The sequence below is a fragment of the Telmatherina bonti genome (assembly GCF_933228915.1).
Source record: "Telmatherina bonti genome assembly, chromosome: 6".
Taxonomy (NCBI): Eukaryota; Metazoa; Chordata; class Actinopteri; order Atheriniformes; family Telmatherinidae; genus Telmatherina; species Telmatherina bonti.
In genome coordinates this window covers 42,099,976-42,110,555 of record NC_136624.1, presented here as the reverse complement: position 1 = coordinate 42,110,555, position 10,580 = coordinate 42,099,976, and the positions used below count along the sequence as shown (strand labels likewise).

The 10,580-nt window shown below is 40.3% G+C and overlaps 1 protein-coding gene across 1 annotated transcript; it reads right to left on the bottom strand.

Annotated features, from left to right (window-relative positions):
* Positions 1–5,071: 5,071 nt before the first annotated feature.
* Positions 5,072–10,267, bottom strand: opn1sw2 (opsin 1 (cone pigments), short-wave-sensitive 2; the record flags this gene model as incomplete). Its single annotated transcript, XM_079242177.1, has 11 exons — positions 5,072–5,176; positions 5,352–5,591; positions 5,694–5,859; positions 6,000–6,168; positions 6,286–6,670; positions 7,552–7,651; positions 8,307–8,404; positions 9,054–9,293; positions 9,387–9,552; positions 9,629–9,797; positions 9,892–10,267. 11 exons carry the CDS (start codon positions 10,265–10,267, stop codon positions 5,072–5,074), a joined length of 2,214 nt encoding a protein of 737 aa, XP_079098303.1.
* Between the last annotated feature and the right edge of the window lie 313 nt (positions 10,268–10,580).

Genomic DNA, 10,580 nt, shown 5'->3' with positions numbered 1-10,580 from the left:
AATATAATAGCACTCCCTCCACAGACTCCAGAAAGGGTGGGTACTCTGAACTGCTGTTTGGTGCATAAGCACAGACAACAGTCAGGACCCGTCCCCCCACCCGGAGGCGGAGGGAAACTACCCTTTCATCCACCGGGGTAAACCCCAACGTGCAGGCACCAAGCTGGGGGCTGATGAGAATGCCCACACCTGCTCGGCGCCTCTCACCATGAGCAACTCCAGAGTGGAAGATGGTCCAGCCCCTCTCGAGGGTTCTGGTTCCAGAGCCCAAGCCATGCGTCGAGGTGAGTCCAACTATATCTAGCCGGAACCGTTTAACCTCGCGCACAAGCTCAGGCTCCTTCCCCACCAGAGAGGTGACGTTCCACGTCCCTAGAGCCAGCTTCTGCAGCCGGGGATCGGACCGCCAGGGTCCCCGCCCCTTGCTGCCGCCCAACTCACATTGCACCCGACCCCTACGGCTCCTCCCGCAGATGGTGAGCCCACGGGAGGTGTCTGCTCCCTTTAATAATAATAATGGCACTTGAGTTTTATCTCATGCGTCTCTTTAAATTTGGTTTACTTAGTCCTTCTTTTTCATTTCTCTAATATCTTTAATATCTTTCATTTTTTAGGAAAGTTTGTTTTAAGCCTTCCTGCACCCTGCTATGCTGCTTTTAATGTTTTATATAAAGCACTTGAATTGCATTGTGCATAAAATGTGATATACATATAAACTTGCCCTACAATAATTGTGTCATAACTCATGTTAAATTTCGTTAAATTTTGCCAAAAAAAACTTTTTCTCCCTGTTATGTCTTGGGCCATGGCTCTAGACAAAACACAGGCAATAAAACACATAATTTAAACTTGTAGGATAACAAACACAAAAGGTTAAATTCCTGCTGAATATAGATTTGCCATCAGTCTTTGCACCCTTCCTGCTTTGAAGCGGTGGAGAAAAGTGTGTCATTAGGATACAAAAGCAATTTTAACTTTGAAAGTAGGAAACTTTCACGACTCCAGAACTCCAGGCTTAAGATCTGTTTAAATCTAAACAGTTCTTGCTTCCCAAAATGCAATGCACAAAATAAAATACTACTACAGGTAAAACTACGATAAAAATCATTAATGGGAAATTCCTTCCATTTTCACAACTTTTAAGATTTTCCTCAAAGTGTATTCATGCTGTTTCCACACATGCAATATTAATAAATCTGAATTTTGGATCAAATAAGCAAGAAAATTTTGTTTTGTGAATGTGGATGCTTTGACATAATCCACCAAAACAATTTTAGCTTTCTTATTCATGGAAAATCTGAGAGGTTTCCAGCTTGTATTTAGAGGAGGTCTCATCTGCTCCACACTCCTTATCGCTGAGCTGTAATGGGATTTTGTTTTTGTAGTTAGCAAAATTTTAAATGTAAATACTTATGCATGATTTTAAAAATGTGGTTGTAAGGCTGGCATGCTGATTAAAACCTGCACCAAAAGGCCAGCCGGGGAAGGTTCTGTAGCAGTTCCTTCTTACACACTAAACCTCTAACCTCTTTGTTTAACGCAATGAAACACAAGATATCTCATGTCCCAATAAACCAAAGCAGATTATACGGACAACTCAGGTTCCTCCACAAAACTGCTTAACTGAGAGTAATTACATATGACATGCTCACTCCGTAAGACTTTAATCTCTCCGGAGTGACAGGTCAGTTTGGCAGAATGCTGAGGCTAATCAAAGCTGCTGTAGTGGTTTACGTTAATCCCTTCACTCCGATTTTTTCTTCTTTGTTAAGTCCACATCTTGCGGAGTGGCAGCCTCACAGAATTCATAGCAACTCCATGTGGAACAAGAACTTCTCATGATGACGAGAATGGACTTGAAGTAATCTGTAAACTTTCCTTCTTTTTCCACTTCCTGTGTATGTTTGTAATTATGCTGATATTTACATTTAACAGAACTTTTATAGTTTTAAAAGTTCTGTTAAATAACCTGGTGAATATTATTGATATTATTGCTGTTTTCATGTGATGCTGTGATGTTTCGAGAGTAGGTCTGGAATTCCGCTAGTTCTGAACTATTCATGTTTGGTAAAAGTTCACTACTAGCAGAACTCGGATTTGCTCCCGACTACCGACGGGAATCTCTAGGACCACACGGCTAAAGGGGAAGGTTTACTTTATTTACTGGCTTCTGTTACACTGATGTGAAGTGAACCAAATGCACCTTTGCATTCAATTGGTCTTTTATTCACTTAACATCAGATGATCTTCTCTGTGACATGGGTTTCCTTTTTATTTGCTGTTTAATGAACAAATTCTCTTTTTCTTCTTTTTTGCCCTCATCTGCAGCATAGATCATCCTCAGTTATCAAAAACAGAGGTGAATCCAACATCAGGAAACTCATGAAAAGCTGGACAGCCTGACGACATGCTTCTGATGTGTAATATTCTTAGTTTTTAGTCCTAGTTAGAGATATATGTTACCTTCCTGTTCAGAAGGCTCATTAGTTTTTACAAACTACTTTCCTGAGAATAAAAATTTTAATTTTTATACATAAAACAAGTTCGAAATCAGACTTTAAAGGGGTGCTATTCTGGTATTTGGAGTTTTCTGAGCTTTCTACAGTGTTACAGTGTTGAATCCTCATCAGACATGTGAACGACACTGTTTTTTTTATCACCTAAACACATGTTTGAGTTTGAGTTTGAGTTCCAGCACTCTCTCTGTTCGGTTTCCATGGCGACGAAAAACGCGTGGTTTTAGAGAGTTTTTTCTACGTGGAAATCCTTGTGACGTCCCGGGGGATATGGTTCGGTGATTGGTTACCTTCTACTGGTTAACAAGGGCATGTACAAATACATCAGGCGGGTGGAAAACGTGGGATAAAGTTATTTCCAACGATGGCTGGTGAGTTTACCAAAGAGAGACATCCTGCTGCATTCGTTGCTGTGGGTTGCTGTTTTCCACTTCGTTTTCAGGCTCTGATTCAGGTTCCAACATGTAGGGCTGGATGCTATGTGTTGATGTTGTATTTAGTTTTTTTATTGAGTTCATATGAGCCTAATCCTTCTGTTTATGAGACGTTACAATGACGGTGAAAGCAGGTGCGGTGCGCGCTCCCGATGTAGTGCAGTGGCGGGAGGCGGGGCTTAATGCGGAAGAGTCTCAATCCACTCGTTTTGCCCACAGGCTGATCTGACAGCCTACGGAGAGGGTCGGTCTGAAGTAAATAAAGCCGTTTGTGACAATAACTCCATCAATCCCAGCCCTTCTGGTCTCAGAAATAAAACTAAATTAGCCTGAAATACACAGAATAGTTCCAGTTTGAAAGATAAAGTTGTTCTTATATAGGAAAAAAGGAACATTATGTATTTTCTGTGACCTATGAAGCGTAGATGATCTGTTCTGTGGTAAAAGGCTGATCCCATTAGTTTTATAGTATAAAGATTTACTTTAACCTGTGCTTTGTGTTTTTGTTGTTGTGCTTCTTCACTTTTCAAACAGAAATGCAGAAATGATGTTTTCAGTAATAGTAATGTTGTGTTTTTTTGTTTTTTTCAAAATATTCATTGTGAGAAACAAACTGTGACTTCACACTAACTTGCAGGGATGTTGTCATGGCTAAGTTTACGGTGAAGTTTTTTTTAGGCATCAGTCATTATGGACAAGGTTATGAGATATTTTGTCAAAGGAGAACCCAAATCGGGCATTTAAACCTGTGCGCATGTTCATATTACAGAATATCCGGTAAACCCTGCGAGATAAAGCTCTTAAATGTCATCTTATTGATTAAACTTGTCAGCATCAACCTCCAGTGTTGTGATCAGTTGCAACAGCTTATTTACCTGTAGTGCACCAATCCATCCATATTCTTAACCGTTCAGTCCACTTAGGGGTCGCTGGAATCTGGAATGCATCCCAGCAATTAGCAAATGTCTCTAGTGCAGTTTGCAAGAATTGCACACAAGCCCACACTGCATGAAGATAACAATGTAGGGTCATTGTCTTTAGCAGGTGAAGATTTGATTTGCTTCTATCTCCTAAATAGAAATAAAGTTTAAACATTCCCAAGTTATTGTTTACTGTTATTTAATGACAGCATGACGGTAACGCAGCAAGAGAAGCTTGCTCAGTAAGAATGGCACCATCTGTAGGTCAACTGTTGCACGTGCACGCTCTGTTTTCAGCAACTGGAAGATTTAAACTTCCAGGCAATTTATAATGCATGTTCCAGTGTTATGTGTGGTGATCTACACACAGTGGAGATGTTTTTTATAGCATCAATATATCAAGGAAAAATCACTAAAAAGCCTCATGGTTAGAATTCAGCCCAGATCCACTGAAGATGTTTCCATTTATCAAATACAAGTAGGTTAACAGTAAATATAAGAGAAAAAAAAAAAAAATCACATTTAGAGTATAAAAAATTAAATTCTTCAGAAATTGGGGTTTATTTGTCATATTTATGAGAGAATATTTATTTTCCTTTCTGTGTTTGTCTCCAACCATTAACTGTGCCTTGTTTTGTTATACGCCAGGAAAATCTGAAATATTTCCGCTTTTAAACCAGGAAAATGTTGAATGCATACTGGTAATAACTCAAACAGAAAGGCTGATCAGCTGATTTAAATCTCACCCTTTCAGTCTTCAACCACATACTTTGTCCTTCAAGCAGGCGTAAGGTTTACAGTGAACTCTTTATTAATTATCTATTGCTACAAATGTACAAGTAGGAACTTTTACGTCTTTACATACTGGACAACTGGTTCACAGAGGTTTCAAATACATGTCAAGCATTTCTTGTACGTTTTATGGGTTTCCAGCGACCTGTATCTTTATTTTAGAAAAAAAACAACCATTTTTTTCAGAATGAAACACTAAAGAAATAAAGTGTTTTTTTATTTTTGTGGCAATGTGCAGTAAATAACATTTCAACACAAATATTTACTTTGTCAAGTAAATAATTTATTTTTTCTCTATTTTTTGGGGTATTTTTCTTTGCAAAACTGTTAATCTGCATTAACAATAAAAATATATTTGTAATATAACTGGTCAGTCCTATTTCCATGCAAAAGCAACCAGCCTAAAAGCCTAAGACGGTCCAACTTTTGAGACTTCAGTTGTTGATTGAGTTGTTGATGAATCCTCATCGTCGCTGACACTCATCCCCAGCATCTTCTTCATGCATGAGCGGAACTGAAAGGCAAAACAAAAACAAAACACATCAGCTTGCTTTCTTTAGTTCAGTCCTTACGCTGATGTTTTCGAGGAGATTACTGTCAGGCTGGTTAACGATACTTTTAAATGCAGCTTAGTTTCAGCTCAGAAGCACAAAACCTGTTGAGATCTCCAGCACTTAGCATAAGCCCACCTGCTTATTGAGGAGGACGTAGATGACCGGATTATACACCGTGGAGGCCTTTGAGACACAGGAGGGAATGGTCGCAAGTCTCAGATCAAATGGTTGGCCACGGTTGTTGACGATCCAGAGAGCAAAGGAGGCATATGGCACATAGCACACCAGGAAACCCAGCACCATCAGGATCACCATCCTGGTTACCTCCCTTTCTGCCTTCTGGGTGGAGGCAGACTCAGCTTGAGCCTTGGCTGCCTGTTGAGACATATAGATAATCAGAATCAGCGTTAAAATAGTAAAAATAAAACTGCAAACCCTGAATCTAAATTCAGCATAAATGATATGACGTATTCCTACCGATTTCAGGGTGAGGAGCAGCTGTAAATAGCAGAAGCAGATGACGGAGAACGGGACAGCAAAGCAGAAGCAGAAGAGATACATCACAAAGGATTCAGTATTATACTTGTTGCCCGTTGTATACCAGTCTGGTCCACAGGAACACTGGAAGCCCTCTGGAATATATCTGGAAAGACAGGAAATTCATTCAGTCCTGCAACAGTGAAACTTTATCATCTATACAGTTATATCCAGGCATTTTCTGGAATCTTTCATGTTGCATGGAAAACATGTTTATTTTGTTTTACTCAGACTTCATCCACTCACCTACTCCATCCGACCAGAGGAGGAACTGAAGCGGCCAAAGCAAAGACCCAGGTGAGGGCACACATGCCTATAGCGTGTTCAGACTTGAAGGCAAAGTTTCCCAGAGGTTTGCAGATAACCAGCCACCTTTCAAATGCAATCACAGCAAGTGACCAGAGGCTCACCATGCCTGGAAAGAAAGAGAAAAAAAATAATAAATCTGTGTCCTGTAAGAAAAGTATCTCTGTTGGTGCGATATGGGATCTGTTTTTACAAGGCAGATATTTTAAGTCAATACTCTCCTTACCTCCAAGAGTTGCAGTAAATCCTTCAATCTTGCACCCCAAAGGACCAAGAATCATGTATCTGAAGGCAAAGCAGTAGAAGCAGGTGAAAGAGCCCATGGACGATACAATGAGGTTAGCCACCGCCATGTTGACCAGGATGTAGTTCAGGTGAGAGCGGAGCTTCTTGTATTGAATAGTGCATGCAATAGTAAGGACATTAATGCCCGTTCCAAACACAAACAGGAAGAACATCAGTGCTGACATGGCATAAAAGATGCCCCGGCTTCCTAAATGGTCCTGGGGGACCAGGAATGGGCTAACTGCTGAAATGTTGTCCGTGTCCACAGGGATGGGGAGCCAGAAGTCCTCTTGGAACTCCATCTGCCGATGTCCCCTCATTTTTCGCTACTGGGTGCTGTGTTTGCCTTGCAAAAAGAAAAGGCTTGACACTGTTTAATACTCCGTTTAAAGAGCCTGTGAGCGGAGTTGAGTCTCTCCCCTTTGCTTGTAGCGAGTTGCAGCTTTTATAGGAACTTTGAACATTATTACAGCTCAACTTAATTGACTCTACGGCAGGATTTAAAGCTTTACATGCATTCTAATGACAACTTATGCCACCTAAACGCTAATGCAGAGATTAGTGTCTTAGTACCAGAGTAACCCAGTTTCTTCTCACTACATCTTGATGTAAGAACCCTGGTGAACAGCATAATCTGCCTACTGCTAAAGTCCAAAGAGTTTCCAAAAAAGTACCCAGATGTAATAAAATAAATTGAATTTTATTTTTTAATTTGGTATTCAGTCATCTAGTAAAAGGTGATTTTTATGACCAGGGTCAATGGATAGAAAAATGACCCAATTTCCAATTTGTTAACAAATATTTGGGCATCCAAAGAATCACATTGGATACTAGTTTATGGAAAATATATGTCACGATGTCATTCTACAGACACTAAATCTCACAGGTTTGACCTTGTTTTCTGTCTCGTGGTTATTTTTCAGATTTCTGCTCTCTTGCCCTCGGCCATGTTAAGGCCTTTATCTGGCACTGTGTTCACTGCTGGATAACGGATGGGACATTGTTTGTGAATTCCCTGCAGTGATGCCCAGATAAAGCCTCATGGGACATTGAAGCTTTCCAGCAAATTGGTTCTTTAAACGACTTTACTTCTCTGAAACAATGCAAGCTTCTTCCTGGATTACTTGACACACACTTTGAAGACTTGTCCCATCACTAATTACCTGTTTACCGGCTCAAGTTTGGATTAAGCCTTCATCTCCTTCACCCGTTCTCTTCCTTCAGTTAAAGCCTTCCTATCTTCAGCCATTCCAAGGGTATCGGCTCTTCTCAAACTTGCCTCCCTGCACCTCTCAAAATTATTACACCTGAGCCCAGGAATCCAAACAATCTCTTTCATTGTGAAATTAAACTCTTGAAGTCTTTCAGTCTTTTGTGGCATATTTGACTCCAAAATTTGCAAGTCATAACAATTTTTCATTACCATGTCTCATTTCTGTTTTTGCCAAACATTTTAAGGCCAGATTAAATGCCAGACTTCTGTTACTGGGTTTTGTGGCAACGCCTCAGTGAAGGTTTTGTTGCAGAATTCACACTGACTGGCTTTTGGAAGTCAAACAGGAGTTTGGTTCTTACAATTTCATGAGTATTTCTGTCAGAAATGGTCTCAGTCCTGCAGACCTCAGCATCACCTCATTTCTTTATTGCATAATAAACTGAAGAGTTGGACAGCTGTTGATGCTTTCTTATCCTGTTACAGCTGCCTAGTGCTTTGTTTGAGAAGACCTTACAGGCTCGATAACGTTGGAGAGATTCCATCAAAATTATTCTAAATCTCAAATATGAAATTATGTTTACAATGCTGCAAATGAAAGATTTGGATGTGTTTGCAAGGGTTTTTATTTTTTTTTGCTTACATGAAGGTATTACTGTGACACTTTATATTTTCTGACAAAACAAACACCCATGTATTCTTATTCACACTAAATGAATCATTAGAGTAATGATTCTGTTCCGCCTTACGCAGGCCCAACTTTAGAGACTTCAGTCACAGATTGTGTTGCAGAAGTTTCCTCCTCTCCTCCACCCATCCCCAGCATTGCTAACATGCACTGACGGAACTGAAAGGAAAATAAGAAAAAATGCTTATTTTAAACACGTTAGCAGCCGGATCAGTCACACGCCTCACTAGAAGTCACTGAAATGATTCTTCAGCAGGGTAGCGCATCACAACGTCAGAGTTTTGTGTCTTAAATTATTTAACATGTTCAATAGTTAAAAAATAAGATTGAGAAAACCATGTTGTGTGATGGACTGGAGACCTATCCAGGTGGACCTGCCTCTCGCCCACTGATTGCTAGGATGGACTCCAGCTTTCTACCCTAAATCAGACTAAACGGTTTGGAAAATGAATGAATGAATGAAGGCGCGACTGAATGAATGAATGAATGAATGAAACTGTGTTGTAGGAAGATACCACGTTAACAAAGGTGAAGCTTAAGTTAAGCATTTTTAAGAGCATCAGTCATCAAATGTCCACGTCTACCGCAAAACTTTTCTTGCATTCTATGGTACTTTGCCATTTGTCATATTGTACAACAACTTAGTCCCAAGCAGGAGTGGCCACGCCCAAACCAGTTTATTCTCTATACAAACAGGTTTGTATCTCTAGTGCAATTATATAACTGCACATTGACCCTGTCAAATAAACAATATCTGTGTGGTACAAATCTTTCCCTCTGAGATTTCATGTCTTGTGAGTGAGCTCACCTGCTTATTGAGGAGGATGTAGATGACAGGATTGTAAACTGTGGAGGCTTTGGAAAAGCAGGACGGGATGGTTGCGGTCCTCAAGTCAAACGTTTCCCCACGGTTGTTGACGATCCAAAGAGCAAAGGATGTGTAGGGCATCCAGCACACCAGGAAGCCCAGCACCATGATGACCACCATCCTGGTCACTTCCCGCTCTGCCTTCTGGGTGGAGGCAGACTCAGCTTGGGTCTTCGCTGCCTGTTGAAGGTGGGAAGAGATATTGATGGTGCATAAACTCTGCATATTAGGAGAATATAGGCTTTCTGGCACAGTTTGTTTATTTCCTCTTACTATTTTTAGTGTGATCAGCAGCTGAGAATAACAAAACACAATGGTGGAGAAGGGAACAGCAAAGCAGAAGCAGAAAAGGAACATCACGTAGGATTCGTTGTTGTATTTGTTATTTGTGGTGTACCAGTCTGGTCCACAAGAGCACTGCAGGCCTTCTGGTATGTACCTGCAACAACAACCCCACTGACTGTACTGTTCATTCCAGCTGTGACGGCAGAAATCCAACAGTTTCTTTATCTTACCTGCTCCATCCAACCAGCGGAGGAACTGCAGCCATCAATGCAAACACCCAGGTGAATGCACAGCAACCTATGGCATGTTCGGGCTTGAAAACAAAGTTGCTGAGTGGCTTGCAAATGACCAGCCATCTTTCAAAAGCTATCACAGTAAGAGACCACAGGCTAACCATACCTGGAATAACACAGACATGTTGTCAGACAAGCCAAATGCAGTTTTTTAAAAAGTCAGTCAGGCCAAGATGGAAAACCTGAACCCTAAATCTTACCACCAAGTGTTGCTGTAAAACCTTCGATTTTACATCCTAGTGTACCAAAGATGAAATATTTGTGAGCAAATGAGATGCAGGTAGTGAAAGAGCCCACACTGGAAACCAGAAGATTTGCCACTGCCAAGTTCACCAGGATGTAGTTGAGGTGGGACCGAAGCTTCTTGTACTGGATGGTGCATGCAATGGTGAGGATGTTAATACCGGTACCAAACACAAATAGGAAGAACATGAACCCCGCCATTCCATAGAAGGTACCCGAGTTCTCCAGGTGGTCCTGGGGAACCAGGAAAGGGCTAAGTGATGTGATATTATTAGTATCCAAAGTGATTGGTATCCAGAAGTCCTCAGGCAGTTCCATAGGAGCAGACCGCATTTTAATGATGTTTCTCTCAAAGGTTGTAGCTGAAGGTTGATTTAAACAATATAAAGAGAGGAAAAAGCAGAGAATGCTACCCTGTCAAATCCCAGTTGTCTCTATTGCTACCGCTGCAGACAAATATATATATATGTGTGTGTGTGTGTGTATATATATATATATAAATATATATATATATATATATATATATATATATATATATATATATATATATATATATATATAATGTTGGACCTCCCCCAGGATAACACTTTAATGCATCGTAATTTGATTTGATAATTGACTAATTAATTGTGTTTTTCATTAAGTG